This window comes from Eschscholzia californica, unplaced genomic scaffold (assembly GCF_041429995.1).
Source record: "Eschscholzia californica isolate CP2 unplaced genomic scaffold, dmEscCali1.0.p SCAF_3, whole genome shotgun sequence".
In the NCBI taxonomy this organism is placed as follows: Eukaryota; Viridiplantae; Streptophyta; class Magnoliopsida; order Ranunculales; family Papaveraceae; genus Eschscholzia; species Eschscholzia californica.
In genome coordinates, this window is record NW_028238420.1 from 54,332,930 (window position 1) to 54,349,620 (window position 16,691).

The 16,691-nt window shown below is 34.5% G+C and overlaps 2 protein-coding genes across 2 annotated transcripts; both read left to right on the forward strand.

The window, feature by feature from the left end:
• The first annotated feature begins 12,212 nt into the window (after positions 1-12,212).
• On the forward strand, positions 12,213-12,858 carry LOC147551927 (abscisic stress-ripening protein 3-like). The gene is made up of 2 exons (XM_086670754.1): positions 12,213-12,414; positions 12,558-12,858. Exons 1-2 carry the CDS (start codon positions 12,253-12,255, stop codon positions 12,720-12,722), a joined length of 327 nt encoding a protein of 108 aa, XP_086526880.1. The 5' UTR covers positions 12,213-12,252; the 3' UTR covers positions 12,723-12,858.
• A 2,158-nt stretch (positions 12,859-15,016) lies between these two features.
• On the forward strand, positions 15,017-15,847 carry LOC147551928 (abscisic stress-ripening protein 3-like). The gene is made up of 2 exons (XM_086670107.1): positions 15,017-15,211; positions 15,515-15,847. The coding sequence occupies exons 1-2, from the start codon at positions 15,050-15,052 to the stop codon at positions 15,674-15,676; spliced, it is 324 nt and encodes a 107-aa protein (XP_086526233.1). The 5' UTR covers positions 15,017-15,049; the 3' UTR covers positions 15,677-15,847.
• Positions 15,848-16,691: the final 844 nt, after the last annotated feature.

Genomic DNA, 16,691 nt, shown 5'->3' on the forward strand with positions numbered 1-16,691 from the left:
GTGAGTCCAATACGGAAGTCTCCTTTTTGATATTGTTCCTTGTCCTCTCTTGGAAGTTAGTCAAGTAACCTAGATAACTTGTTTTCCCCAAGGAGAATACTAATATTCACTTTTGTAAGTCTCCGCGTGAGTCAACCACATTCTGCTTGTGTCAATGTGGGTGGTGCCTGTCAACTCACCTTGACTAATAATATCTCGTAGAAGGTGGTGATTCCTCTGTACGTGTCGTTTCTTGAATGATCGATGTTTAAGTTCCACATTGTTTTTCGTTGCTATGTCGTTATCAAAATTTAACAACGTCAACGATGAAGCGTCAACACGTGGGACTACCTTTAGTTCCATTAAAATCCTCCTCAACCATACAACCTAATTGCCTGCTTCATAAGCGGCTACACACTCTGCTTCAGCATTAGAATTTACAATTATTGTTACGGGAATGCTACCCTGCCCAGCAGGGTGACCAGTAAAATACCCAGTCCAGTCACCCTGCTGACGTGGCATTCCGGTTGAATTTTCTGACCAAGATTTTGGATGTTGAAGATTGAAAGGCCAGGATTTCTTTTTTTAAAAAAAAAAAAATCCCAAAACCTCCAAAAAACCAAATAAGACTCGGGCTCCCTCCCTCTTATCTCCCTCTCAATCTCTAAACCAAATCGAAACCTTAACTTCAATGGCGATTGATACATAACATCAAAACTTGCTCATGTCCCTTATCTCTTTATCTATTTTGTATCTTTTTTTTTTGTTGAACTATCTATTTTGTATCTTCTTACACAAACTTTGATGTATTGTTCTCAAACTCAAAATCAAAAATCCTAGATGGCAACTTCTGACTTTGATCTTGAAAATCAAAGGAAATTTCTAGTATTTGGAGGTGAATCTCAAAGCTATTTATCAGACTTACAAAAGTCTGATATATAAGTCTGACATATATCACAAAGAAAATTACAATTCATACAATAAAGAGTAGAAAACAGAAAACAATTTAATTTCACATTTAGTTTGATTTAACTTAGGGTCTGTTTGATACGTGTGAAAATAGGTTGGGAAAATCGATTTTCGTACGAAAATCGATTTTCCACTGTTTGATAAGAGTAGAAAGGTAAGAAAATCGATTTCTATTAGAAAAAAAGGTTAGAAAATTTGATGAAATATTTTACCACAAAAAAGGTGGGAAAGTCGTTTTCCCACCCTTCCAAAACGCGCTCTCTCTCCTCCCGCACGACTCTCCCTCTCTTCCTTGCAATCTCTGCGTCCCCTACATTCTCTCTTTCTCAATCTCAAAATCTCTCTCACTAGAATCTCAAACTCTGTCTCAAATCTTAAAATTTATCTCAAATCTCAACATCCATATCTCTCCCTCTCATCAAGAATCAACCTTTATCTCTATCTCTCTCATCAAGAATCAACCTTTATCTCAAACTCTGTCTCCTCTCTCTCTCTCTCTCTCTCTCTCTCTCTCTCTCTCTCTCTCGAAACTGCCATATCACTTCATCTCCTAACTCTTTTAGTCTCTATCTTTCATGTCTAAACCTTTATCTTGTAAAACTAGAAAGGATCAAAGAAGATTAGACAGACAGAGCCAAAGCAATTCGCAGATAATGGAAGAAAAAGATAACCCTATAGTTGTACATCTCCATCAAATACCTGTTAAGAAAAGCATAAGGAATCAACCCATATAGTTGTACATCTCCATAAAAATATACAAACCTCAAATCTAGAGAAAGAAAGTAACTCAATTTGCTCCAAAAACCCTAATTTAAAGCTGATTGGTTTCCTTTAAGAACCCTAATTCAAGCTGAATTGTTTCCTTCAAGAACCCTAATTTCAAGTTTATAATAGAGACCAATTTTGGGTTAAAGTCTTAAAGGATATGTAGAAGTTATAGAAATTTTCAGATTTTCCTCGGATTCATCTAATTGAGCCGATTTTGTTCTAGAGAGAGAAACAAAAGAAGGATTTGGTTATTGTTAAAGAGAAACACATAGATTCTAATTTCTTCAATCCACCAGAAGGATTTGAATTAATTTCTTCAATCCACCACACTCATCAACAATTGATTTGAACAACCTCTTAATTACTTTAAACAACCAAATTCACACAACCGTCTCGATTTTAAAGAAGTATTGAACCATGATGTAATTTGTTGTACGAGATGATGATAAGAGAGGATAGTTGATCAAATCTTTGCTGAAGCTTGAACCAAAATCATTGCTGAAGCTTGAACCAAAATCTTTGTTGAAGCTTGAACACCGAAGACCATATCAATTTTATTGAAGCTTGAACCAGAAACTTGAACACCTTGGATATTTGATCAAATTCCAGTTGTGTTAAGCTTGTACCTTATCTCTCTCTCTATCTGTTAATCTGCCACAATTGATTTTGGGATTCAGGTGTTAAGCTTGAACCCTAATCTCTCTCTCTCTGTGTGAATCAATTTGGGGGAGAAAACAATTTAGGAAGAAGCCGAAATCTTGTAGGCGCCCCTTAAAAACCTAATAGTAGGTAACTTTCTAAAGACACTCCTGATTTTCCTACATTTCTATACAACTCTATCAAACACTAGAAATTCAATCCTTTGTTTTTCTTTCCCATTAGAAAACAAATGGTTTTCTTTCCCATCAGAAAACAAATGGTTTTCGCACGTATCAAACGGACCCTTAAACACATCAAACAACTCCCATGATAAAAGATAGGGAGAGAAGAATCTTATTGAAATTAAAACAAGATCAAGAGAATTATTACAACTAATCCAGCTCTTATAGCTTTGGATATTCGGTTATAGAGAGAGAAGAGAGAGAGAGAGAGAGAATTCAGTTATAATTAACTAAGTTAGTTATAATTCTGTTTTAGTTTGTTACTCTTTTTCTATAGGCACCTCCACTCCTTAGACATTCTTATTTGTTTTGTTTACACTCTAATGACACCATCTTCAGCTTCTAACCTTCTTCTGTTTATACACTTGACTTACACCTATAGTAGCTTCACTATCATCCCATTACAAAATCCTTTATGTAAAAAATAGATTGTTCGTATCCAGTATTTATTTTACTGTTCATGTTTTGCCGACTTAATCATCAACAATAGCTGAAGGTATATAATTCCACATTTAATTTTTTAACACATCATGTACAACTCCCATTACATTAATATAAACCTTCACAATAAGGTTGTTCACGACTTACAATTAACTTTATTGATATGTACAGTGAAGGAGCTCAACAAATATAACGTAAATAAATAAATAAATAAGTTTTTCTTATTGAAGAAATTCTAAGGGTTGCTGGTCCAATTGAAGAGCATGACTTTCATGGAAACTGGATCCTCCACCTTGGTAAACATTGATCCCAATCCCATCCATATTTTGATGTTGGGATGCTTGAGCATAATAAGCAATCTCACCTTGTATTTTAGCAACTTCACTTTGAACCCTAATTATTTCTTGTTGTAATTGATGTATAATTCTCACACATCCATAAACTGGGTCTTCGACGCGTATGGTTGCTTCATAGGACATTGAATTTGCTGCATCTAATCGTTGATCCATTGGTAAACTCTGCATTGTATAATTTCATTCGAAATCAACTATTGATAAAAAATTTAAAACAAATTCTGTATGATGAAAAGAAGGATGAGAAAGAAAAAAAATATATATTTGAAGCAAGCCGCAAAATATAGAGGGAAATGTATGTTCAATTGGATAGATAAACTCAGATAGATGACTGCCGGAAATTTTCGAATTTTTTGACCCGTAGTGTCACTAATTTCTGAGACATGTCTCCACCTATCTCACTACTGACAACATTAATAATAATAATGTCAGAATAGTCCCACATGAAAGAAAGGTCCTCTTCACTTATTGATAACTAATTTTTAGTTTGATGACTAAATACTACTAATAATAATAAATAATAATAATCCCAATAAATATATTATGTGTTTCTCTTTCTAGAGAATGTGTTTTTCACCTTCTCTCACTAGAATGGAATGTGATCATAGAAGGTCATAAATAAATAATATGTACCTTTAACATTTTAGCAACATTGCTGGCACCAAAGATTTTATGAACACAAGAGAATCTGTGAGGGTTAATAGAAGGAAAATAAGGAGCCAAAACACAATCTTCATGACATCTTCTTCTCAGAGATTTGCAAGCTGCACATCTTCTTGAATTTGACATTTTTTTCCTCTCTCTCTCTTCTCTAAGAATATATTTTCTTTGATATTCTAAACAAAAATGTAACCCCAAAATCTAATTCTTTGATTTGATTTGATTTGATTTTTCTCTGTTAATTTAAAGGATTTGAGGTGTTTTCAGTATAAGAGTGAATGAAACTCTAATGGTGGAAACATTGCCAACGGCTAGTATTTTCTTAGGAGGAAAGACCAAAACATTATATTAGTAAGAAAAATTTCCTTAATTAGAGAATTAATTGCTTTTTTGCTATAGCCATTTTACTAAAGTGGCAGCTGATTCCTAACTCTAACTTGTCATTTTGTTCCAATTTTGATTATGGGCTAAATGGTTAAATGTTTAAACTTATGTCTATCGAATTTCATCATATAGTCGAAAAACTGAATTTTTGTTTATGCCAATAAATTTTGATATGAAAATTAGGGTCTAGCCAAGTAGCTAGCCATCCTCATTGTGATGTCTCTCATCCTTACTTCTATGTTCATATAATTATTTTGGTAGCTCTACACAATTATCCATTTTTGTTAGCTCTCCTAGGAGAAATTGGCATTGGATCACATGGAGTAAAATTGCATTCTGAAAGAAGTCAGGAGAACTTGGTATCCATTTTTGAAGCCAAGCTACTCACTAAGACTGCCCAACCAACCAAGTGGTTCCTCCAGCAAGGGACTGTCCGGTCCGATCACTCCTTGAGTTCCGAAGTCGGGTAGAATAGGTATATCCTCATTTCTTCGATGTTTCGAATAGTGGTTCACGGTGGCAGCTATCATCTCCGGAATAGATCAAATTCGGAGGGACATCAGCTTTTTGAGATACTGGAGTCGGGTGGGACAATATTAGATGGATGAGATAGGGTGCACTTAGCTGAAAGAATGAGTCGCTCTTCCAAGGGTAAAAGATCATATCCCATTTCAGGGCAAACCTGTGTATATAGGCTGATATGGTTGTGATGAGTCACCGACTTTAAGGAAACCACGTGGCAGGACAAACACTTTCTTGGACTTCTTGGGTTAAGGTGAATAATTGAATACACACCCAAGTTATCCAATGAGGGCATGAGAATATTCATCTCCTCCTTTTTTGTTTTATTCTCTCTCTTATTACCTTTCCTCTCTACCCACATTTTGAGATTCCTTGTTTTCTTCTTTCTACCCATATTCAAGTGTCATCTCTTTCTATATAATAAAAATGTTAACTAATAACTACTCTTGTCCACTAGCTTTGTTTCTTGTTATTAAAAATAAAAATAGAAATTATAAATTAAATCGAAATATCAAATTCGACTATGAAGATTTAGTTGATAATTGTGCTTTGAAAAATGCGAAGAGAAAAAATTTTCAAAATAAAGATTCTAATTGAAATTATATAGTTCAAAATAGCCAACGAGATTCAATTCGTCGATGAAATATTTTTTTTTTATGGTTAGATCATTTAAATTTTATGTGTATTATTCTATTTAAAAGAATTTCAATATGTAATAGGCCCGTTAGTATTTATTATTCTATTTAAAAAAATTAGATATGTAATAGGCCCCGTTAGTACTTTTGGCACCAGACCCCCAATTTCCCAGCCACGCCACTGGTTGTAGAACATCAGATATGTTCTGAGTTTTAGTGACATTTTTTATCTGTTTTGATCTTGTTTGATGATATTTTATTAATCTATTTTGATATGTGTTTATACAAATTTTAATTTAATATTTTCTTACATATGTTTGTGATGTTTTTTTATTTGTTTTGTTCGTCGTTAACTGTTGTTTGCTCGATAATCTATTATATAAAACAGAAGGGAAAACGATGACTGGGACAAACATCCTTATTTACTTATGCATATTGTCTAGAAGCCCTTCTCAAAATTTAAGATATAGTCTTTCGTAGAATTAAAGTTACCTATTTAAAAAACAATAATCTTTTCCTTCTTAGAAATAAAATAACTAATTTAAGAAAAAAAGAAACAAAATAAATTTCAATCATAATCTATTATATAAAACAGAAGGGAAAACGATGACTGGGACAAACATCCTTTTTTAATAAAGGATATTGTCTAGAAGTCCTTCTCAAATTTAAAATATAGTCCTTCGTAGAAATAAAGTTACATATTTAAAAAACAATAATCCTTTCATTCTTAGAAATAAAATAACTAATTTAAGAAAAAAAAAGAAATAAAATAAATTTCAAGGGTTAAAAAAAGAAATTAAAATCTCTCTCTCAATAAAATAAGGGTTAATTCCGTTTTGGCCCCCGATTTGTAACCAACTGGCCGTTTTGGCCCCCAATTGTGTCCGGCAGTTCGTTTTGGCCCTAATTTCCTGTTTGGCCCCAACATATTTTTGTAAGCTTCTCCATTCTACCCTTAATGCAATTTTGTAAATTAAATGTATTTTCTTTCTCTTTGTCCACCTCACTAAGCAATTGCCACGTCATATTCGTCCACATAAGGTCGCCGGAAAATGTCGTCGGCGACATCATTTCTGGCGACCACCATTTTTTTTTTTTTTTAACTTCTTCTTCTCCAACCATCTCCTTCCTTCTTCTTCTCTCTCTCTCCTTCCTCTTCTCTCTCTCTCTCTCCTTCTTCTTCTCTCTCTTCCCCGGCGAAGGGTTTCCCTTCGCCGGAAACCTAACAGAGAGAGAAGAGGGGGAGAGAGAGAGAAGAGGGGAAGAGAGAGAGAAGGAGAGAGAGAGAAGAAGAAGGAGAGAGAGAGAAGAAGAAGGAGAGAGAGAGAAGAAGAAGGAAGGAGATGGTTGGAGAAGAAGAAGTTAAAAAAAAAAAAATGGTGGTCGCCGGAAATGATGTCGCCGGCGACATTTTCCGGCGACCTTATGTGGACGAATATGACGTGGCAATTGCTTAGTGAGGTGGACAAAGAGAAAGAAAATACATTTAATTTACAAAATTGTCATAAGGGTAGAATGGAGAAGCTTACAAAAATATGTTGGGGCCAAACAGGAAATTGGGCCAAAACGAACTGCCGGACACAATTGGGGGCCAAAACGGCCAGTTGGTCACAAATCGGGGGCCAAAACGGAATTAACCCATAAAATAATAACCAATCTAAGAGAAAAGAAACAAAAAAAATAATACAAAAAAATAATGACTAATAAAAATCTCTCTCTCTCAATAAAATATAACAATAAATTTCGTAACATTTGATTGATACAAGTGTCCGTGTCTTAGGGCACGGGATATACCCTAGACAATATCTAATTTAAGAAAATAACCTATTTAACATTTGATTGATATTGTTTAGAAGCCCTTCCCAAATTTTAAGATATAGTCCTTTGTAGAAATAAAATAACCTATTTAAAAAATCTTTCATAGAAATAAAATATCTAATTTGAGAAAAAAATGAAAGAAAAGATATTGCAAGGGTTAAAAAAAGAAAATGAAATATCTCTTATAAAATAACTAATTTAAGAAAATGAAATAAAAGAAAATAAATAATAAGTAGAATACCAAAAAATTATGGTATCCACTATATAGCAATAATAAATATTGAAAGTCGTCAAATTTAATTGATACGACTGTTCGTGCCCTAGGGCACGGGGTATACCCTAGTCTATTATATAAAATAGAAGGGAAAACGATGACTGGGACAAACATCCTTTTTTAATAAAGGATATTGTCTAGAAGCCCTTCTTAAAATTTATAATATAGTCCTTCGTAGAAATAAAGTTACGTATTTAAAAAAATAATAATCGTTACATTTTTAGAAACAAAATAGTTATTTTAGAAACAAAATAAATTTCAAGAGTTAAAAAAAATAAATTAAAATCTCTCTCGCTCAATAAAATAATTACTAATTTAAGAGAGAATAAACAAAAGAATACTACAAAAAAATAATAACTAATAAAAATCTCCCTCTCTCAATAAAATATCATTTAAGAAAAAAAAAAAAAATTTCAAGGGTTAAAAAAAGAAATTAAATTCTCTCTCACTCAATAAAATAATAACTAATTTAAGACAGAATAAACAAAAGAATAATACAAAAAAATAATAACTAATAAAAATCTCTCTCTCTCAATAAAATATCTATATAATAAAACAGAAGGGAAAACGATAATCTTTTCCTTACAAATAAAGTAACAGATAAAATATAAAATATAAAATATAAAATATAAAATATAAAATATAAAATATAGTCCTTTGTAGAGATAAAGTTACCTATTTAGAATACAATAATCTTTTCCTTCTTAGAAATAAAATAACTAATTTAAGAAAAAAAAATAAACAAAATAAATTTCAAGAGTAAAAAAAAAGAAATTAAAATCTCTCTCTCTCTCTCTCTCAATAAAATAATAACTGATTTAAGAGAAAAGAAACAAAAACATAATACAAAAAAATAATAACTAATAAAAATCTCTCTCTCTCTCTCTATAAAATATAACAATAAATTTCGTAACATTTGATTGATACAAGTGTCCGTGCCCTAGGGCACGGAATATACCATAGGGCTGGGAAAACGGTCCGAACCAAAAATAGAAATTAAAATCTCTATTATGAAGAAAAGAAATTAAAATAATGGTGGTGGATAAAAAAAAAGAAATTAAAATCTCTCTCTTTCAATAAAATAATAACTAATTTAAGAGAAAAGAAACAAAGAAAATAATAACTGATAAAACTCTCTCTATCTCAATAAAATATAACAATAAATTTCGTAACATTTGACTGATACAAGCGTCTGTGCCCTAGAAATAAAAATTCTAATTTAAGAAAAAAAGAAACAAAATAAATTTCAAGTGTAATTTAAATTACACTTGAAATTTAACAGTAAATTACACTTGAAATTTAACAATAAATTTCGTAACATGTAATTTATACAAGTGTCCGTGCCCTAGGGCACGGGATATACCCTAGTATAAAATAAAATAATGAACAATCATCAATTTGTACCATGTCTCGTCGTTCTACCACTGGGTACTTTACAATCCTCAGTGAGCGTCCATAGTCTTGGCGTTCAGAGAAGCAATCAGTTGTTTCATGGTATTCTGATCACTACAAAAGTCCGAGTTTTTTGTGACGGAATATTTTCAACCGAACCTAGAAAGCCATCATAAAAAGCCATCATAAAAAGTCACTATTTTCAACGAATTAGCAAAATTCCGTCAAAAAATTGAGAAATTCCGACAGATTTCCTCTTTTACCGTCGGAGAAACATGCACGATAGGCGGTAAGATTTGTGGGGCGAAACAAGTAGTTTCGACGGTACCTGATGCCGATGGAATAAACTAAGCATATTGAAATTGATTGCCAGCAGAGAATAGCTCGCTTCAGATCTTATTCAGGTTTACCATCTTGCTCATTGGAGAAAGTATCCAATATTTTCACCAAGCCTCTTGGCTTTGACCAATTCCACAGATTGTTATCCAACTTCAGCTTCAATTAGGTTTATTCCCTCACTTCAACTTGCGGGGGAAGGTATTGACGTATGAAGAACAAGGTGGTGCCTCAGACTAGGGCTGGGAAAACGGTCCGGGAACCCGAGACCCGGCCCTATCCGCCCGGACCGTTGGGATCCGATGCCCGAAGTAAGCCCGAGCCGGGCTTACCCGGCCCGTTAAATCGGGTTATAGTGGGCGGGCCTCGGGTAAGGTCTCTTACCCGAGTCCCGGCCCGTTATACCCGGCCGTTACCCGTCCGACCGTTACTACCCGCTACCTGTCCGCCGAATAACCCGAGAAATCGTTTTTATGCTCTACTTAACTTCTGTTAACTTCCCTATTCTCAAATCTTTCCTCCCTCAAACCATCTCAAGAACCTAGATATCCATCTCTCCCTTTCTCTCTCTAAAATTCCATCTGAAACTATGGATGATAGCTGTGTTGTATAAGCCCAAACCCTTGAAAGGATATGAATGGTCATGAATCTTTAAGGTGATATGAAAGGATTTGTTGACTTGAAACTACTTGCCATATTAAATCTTGGTGCTCAATAGATCATCTGGTTATATGAAAGTGAAGTTTAGTCTCTATACATGTGTTAAAGGGTTTGTAGATCATGAATCTTTAAGGTGAAATTTAACCACTGACGTTTTGAAGATGAGTCCTTTAGGTTTGATCTACTTTGAAGATGAATGTTTGAAATGAAATGAAAAGAAAAGAAATCTCTTCTCAAGAAAAGAAATGAGTGATGAAATCGAATGGGAGGTTCTTGAAATTTCTTGAAGATATGGAATCTCAATAATGATTGAAAGTGAAATGGAAACCTGATGTAGGTTTGAATGATTGATTTCAGAAGGGAGAAAGTTGGATTCCCACCATTTAGGGTTTTTCTCAGAAATTAGACGATTTAGGGTTTTAGAGTTTACACTTTTAATTAATAGTTTTTTTTGACATAACCCGCGACCCGTCCGCCCGTGCCCGCTAGAGCCCGCTCGGGCTCGCGGGTAGAACCGGGCCGCAGGCACAAATATGTCAACATTTGTCCGGCCCGAAATGCCCGATCGGTCATGGTACTCTCGAGCCCGATCCGCCCGAGTCCGAGACACAATTATCCGAGCCCCACCGAACCCGCCCGATTCCCACCCCTACCTCAGACCAATATGTACTGTACCGTCCATACCGCCGGCCCAAAGAAGATAAACAGGACAAAGATCCCGATTAAAATGTACTCGATATGTTCAATATATTCTTTTAACCCTAATTTTAAACCCTAATCAATCGTTATAAATTCTATTTATAGAGACAAGAAAATTTTGCCGTTTGATCACTATTATCGTCAATATCTATACAACAGTACGACTGTACGAGTCTCATAATTTCACATAAAATGTGATCGTAATTTGGTAGTGTCGCCGACTTCTTTGTTCCATCCTCCTATTCGTTGAAGTTCTTTCTAGTGTTACATCCCGTTGATATATGAAGAGGGACAAGAATTGAAGTTCTTTCTAGTGTTACATCCCGTTGATATATGAAGAGGGACAAGAAAATGAAATGACATTTATGTAATTTTAGTATATCAAATTTAAAACTTCAATATCTTGAAAGTTGAAACTAAAATGACATTTATGTAATTTTAGTAAATCAACAATTAGAGTCACATCATAACCCCTTCTTCTCTTATGTTATAATATTATTTTCTCTAATTTATGTTTAAGTTTCTGTGGTTATTGGTGTACATGTTTCATGTTTGTCAAAATATCAATTGTTTTTGGCTAATTATTTTTAACTTGAACCATAACTTCGAGAGCTGGTCCAATGATAATGTTTGCAGGCCTTAAAAATATGAAAAGTCTTCTAGATAGGTTTGCGAAAAATAGGAAATATGGTATCATGTGTAAGCCGTGCAGAAAAGTATTCGGAGTAGCTTTCTTTTACGACTTTTCCATATTATATGTGGAGTGACAATGAGATCCTAAATTGGCGCTTAAATGGCCTGACAAAAGCAGACGGAACCAGGCAGGGTGTTGACGTGTCATCCAGTTTTCGCCGTGTCATTTAGCACTTCGGTTTCTGTATAGTTGCATTTGTCGCTTATTTCAAACCTTTTACCTCATCTACTACTATACAAACTTTTTTGATAAGATTATTAAAAACTTCTGTCAAATTGTTTCTAGTTTGAATAAATTTATCTTACATGATATATTGGTGTGTGTGAATTCATATGTAATCAAGTAATCAACTAACATTCTACTATATTATACATATTAAATAGAAGAACGAAAAGTTCGTTGGCACTTGATATACTACAAGTTTTTATTTATTTAAAAAAATCCTAGCTTTTGCGGAAAGGAAAAAAAATATATTTTCATACCTGAATTTGTGAATAGGCCTTGCCTTTCAGCAATCAATTTCAAACTGCAGCCTTATCTCTAATCTTGAATTTGATTTTATTTTTCAATTAATTTGTTGATCATTTCACCTGTATAGGGGGGTTTAGTCAACATACGAATATGACATTTTTTATTTTAATAGGTAATGTTTAAGGGTAGCACGATTATTAGTTTTTGTTGAAAGGGGTAGCACGATTTAAAACACAACAATATAATTTGTTTATATATAGTACCTCCCATCTTTTAAAGTCATAAACCGAAAATCAAACCAATAACCAAACACACCATGTCGGAAGAGAAACAACACCACGGCCTATTCCACCGCCACAAGGAGGAGGAGAACCCATCGGAAGAAACGGCACCTGACTACGAGAAGGAAAAGAAGCATCACAAGCACCTTGAGCAACTTGGTGGACTAGGTGCAATTGCTGCTGGTGCTTATGCCATTGTAAGTCTTTATATTCTTGTAGTCTATGTTTGGATAACAATTTTCCTAAAATAAAGTTTTATAACGGTGATGGTGTTGTATTTTCGTTGTTGTAACGGTTCTGAAATTTCTTCGTATTGCTTGTCCGTTTTCAACTTTTGTAGCATGAGAAGCATCAAGCAAAGAAAGATCCTGAGAATGCTAAGCAACACAAAATCATGGAGGGGGTAGCGGCAGCTGTAGCGATCGGAAGCGGCGGATTTGCCTTCCATGAACACCATGAGAAGAAAGAAGCTAAGAAGAAACTAGAGGAAGAATCATGCTCATGAAACTAAGGGACACATGACTACAATTTCTAAGTATTTCAATAAGATTTTCATCATGTGTATTGGTGTGTTTACTTCATGATTTTATATTTGTGTTGTGTGTATGTAATGCTTACTTGAAAAAAAGGGGATTATGTCATATTTTGGATTAGTGCGATGCAACCTTTTTCCCTCTTATATAGGAAACATGTGTTTTTATTGGATACCATTACTGCACTATCAAATTCTCGTACCATTTCTTGGGTGTCAGATTCATACTGTACAGTGACTTTTTCAATCTCACAGCTCTAGCTCTTGATTAGGGACCACAAACTCTTCGAGTAGAGACACATAAATCTCCTCATTTAGGTCTCTACTCAAGAAGGTTGTCTAACATCCATTTAATGAACCACTAAGTCGTTCAAGGTAGTAAGAGACCTAGCTGTAGTGATTTGTAAGTGGAGAGTAATTGTCAAAGTAGTCAAGTCTTTATTTCTGTGTCAAAGTAGTCAAGTCTCTTGATTAGGGACCGCAAACGCTTCGATTTTGACTCAGTTGGTTTTACTGTTTACATTACTTAACGACTTTGTTATTTTACGGTATATATGTGCTTGTATGAAACCAATATTATTGTTTGCATCAATGGTTTTCGACTTCGTTATTTTTCATGTATGTGACTTCGTTAATGAAATATGCACTACTTTTAATTTGTTATTCTTGTGAATGTTTGATTTTTTTTTTCAGCAGGTTTATGTAATCGGTAATGCTGTTGCTGCAGCGGAAAAAGCAAAAAATCAATTTTTTTTTTTTTTTTTTTAAAATGACTATTTTCGTCGGAAAATGGTCGTCGGAATTGGTTGCAAAGTATTTCCGACGGATTAACAGAACCAGACCATCGGGAATAACCCGAGTTAGGTTGACATTTATAAGATTTTTCCCGACGAGATTCTTCAAGTAAATTGTCGGAAAAGAATCTATTTCCGAGGACTTAGGTCGTCGGAAATAGTATTTGCGTCGCCACTATTTACGACACGTCACGACGGTCTCACCTCGTCAGAAATAGTCTTTCCGACGGCTTTTCTACTATGTGCGACGGACCTCATTCGTCAGAAATACCACGTCAGTTTGTAGTGTAATTTGTGCTTCTCTATGGTCACATCAGGTCTCAGTTTTCCTTCAATAATTCACTTACTACTAATGAGTTTGTACACTTTAGGTATTTTTGTCAATTTCCAAGCATGGTTAAACGATAGAGTCTAGCTCACTCTTAACTATCTATTTCGACAAACTTGCATGTACACAAGTTACGGTCTCATGATAAGTCCTGGGGTCATTCTCCATCACATAACTAGATATAAACTCATTATTCAGCAAATCAATATTCACTAGAATAGTAGTAATAAAGTCAGGGTCAAAGAATTTCTTTGTCCAGCTTCTCTTACTCTTTCTAAGTTTAATTTGTTTCATCTAAACTACTATAAAGGCATACAAAGGTGCCATAGTAGGTGTTTCATCAATACAAAGGTATATAATCATCAAAACATCTTCATTTTTTCTTTTTCTTTTTTCTTATTGCTTTCATCGTTGACCATGTCTCTTTTCTTTCGAGCACCGTTGGTGTGTGTTGGGCGCGGGAAGTGTCTCCCCACACACACAGCCGCGTCACAACGTCCCTAAACACATATACATACCAACATGTTGGAGCTAAAATTTAGTTAAATCTAATTTTCTGTAAACACAATATTAGTATTTGAGGTGTTGAAGTGGGGGTGACCCAGCACTTTGCCCACATTCCTGAGCCATAGACAATAGATGTTTAGCACGGCGGTTGCTTCGATGAATAATGGAAGATTGGTCCTTTGATGAATGCAAGACTTCTTCAAAACCTAATATTCAACTCCTAATTTGATGATTTCAATTTTACAAAAATAATAATGGTATTTGTCGTCATCGAAAGAGATTTTTTAATTACAACAAAATTTGGAAGAGATAAAGAAATAAAATCAAAAGAATTTACTTGTACCCAACCGGGTTGGGAAACCGACACCAAGTCAGTTTTCCTAACAGCAGTTCTACACGAACTAAGGCTTTATTCCATACTGAATTTTCCAACTCATAATTTTATTTCTGAATCTAAAACGTGGTTTCACGTTTAATTAATTATGTTGATCGTTTCAATTTTATATAAATAATAGGTATACTAGTCAAATTAAGAAAATGACATTTCTTATTTTAATTAATAGCTGGTAAGGCATCAGGGTAGCACGATTAAAGTTTTCTTTTATATATACACACCTAATTATCTCTAAATCATAACCCAATTAACACCAAAACAAACAAGCAAACCAACCATGTCGGAAGAGAAACAACACCACGGCCTATTCCACCGCCACAAGGAGGAGGAGAACCCATCGGAAGAAACGGCACCTGACTACGAGAAGGAAAAGAAGCATCACAAACACCTTGAACAACTTGGTGGACTAGGTGCTATCGCTGCTGGTGCTTATGCTCTTGTAAGTCTTTTTTATTCTCACAGTCTCTGCTTAAAGAGTAATGCTAGAAAATTATACAAGTCAACGTCTGTTTTAGATCTATACAAAATTAACGGTCGCTCTTTTCCTTTCTACTACCTCTCTCTTAATGGATTTTTTAACTCTTGATAGACAGTTGATTCTTATTCAGGTCTGGAATACGTCTACTTTTTGTCATTTATTAGTTGTTCTAGGATTGTACTAATCCTCTGGTTTTACGATTATTCAAACATTAATTGTAATCAAATATTTTGTTTTTATGAATTTTTTATTTTATTTTTGTAGCATGAGAAGCATCAGGCAAAGAAGGATCCTGAGAATGCTCACAAACACAAAATCACCCAGGAGATAGCAGCTACCGTGGCTGTTGGGAGCGGTGTGTTCGCCTTACACGAAAGCCATGAAAAGAAAGCCGCTAAGAAAAAGGAAAAGGAAGAAAGGTGCTAATAAAATTGAAGAACACATCACTATAATTCGGAAGTACTCCTTTTAAGGATTTAAGTTTTATGAATAAGGATGCTTGTAATCCTTGTATGTGCTTTGCTTCATGCTTTATATTTGTGTATGACCCATGATGTTTATTTGAAAACCATTATGTTATGTTTTCGATTTACACTATGTTCATAATGTGTAGGGGTGGGAATCGGTCTGGGTCGGGTCGGTCGAGTTCATATCGTTCATCGAATTGGGCTAGCAGGGTTTTGAAACTCTTTGTCCATTCCGATTCTCGAGCTTAATGGGATGGGTTAATTTAAAAATTCTAGTGTCCAGAATCCGTCCAAGCCCGTCAGACTTTTTCGGTTTATCGGGTATCAAGTTGTCGGAATATCGAATTTTCACCAAAATTTCGAAAGATCTCGGTTGAAATGGTATTTCTATTTCCCTGCCTGCCGAAATTTCCATCAAAACTGAAATTTATTTAAGTTATTCTTAACAATGTCTTGTCAAAAGGCACCGCTGACAAAAATATACTGGAGTACTCAAGGAGAGATACGGGCTAACTGCTCTGCTCGCAACTCTCCCCGCTCTTACTTATCATCTTTTGTCGAAGATGTGGTGGAAAATGCAGGCTTTTAATCAAGTTCACTGAAGGATGATGTATGAGTTTACCAAGAGGACTTCACTTGTACTTTCTTGTGATGTAATAATGTCTTTTACTTTCTTGAAATGAAAATAGAAGTTTGGGGTTCTGGACTCATTGTGAGGAAAACAATTTTAGAATACATATGATGTAGTGGGAACAAATCTTCATACTTTTACTAATCAAGAATCGGTAATGCTAGGTTACTGGAAAAATTGTAGGAGTTTTATGCCGAAATGACGTGGCAAAGTTTTATTTGAAAGTTTGATCGAATCTTGACTGTTAAAAATAAACGGCCTGTAAAAAGAACGGTTCTGATGAAGTCAAACTTTCAAAAAAACTTGCTGCATCATTTCGGCATAAAATTCGTCAATTTTTTTT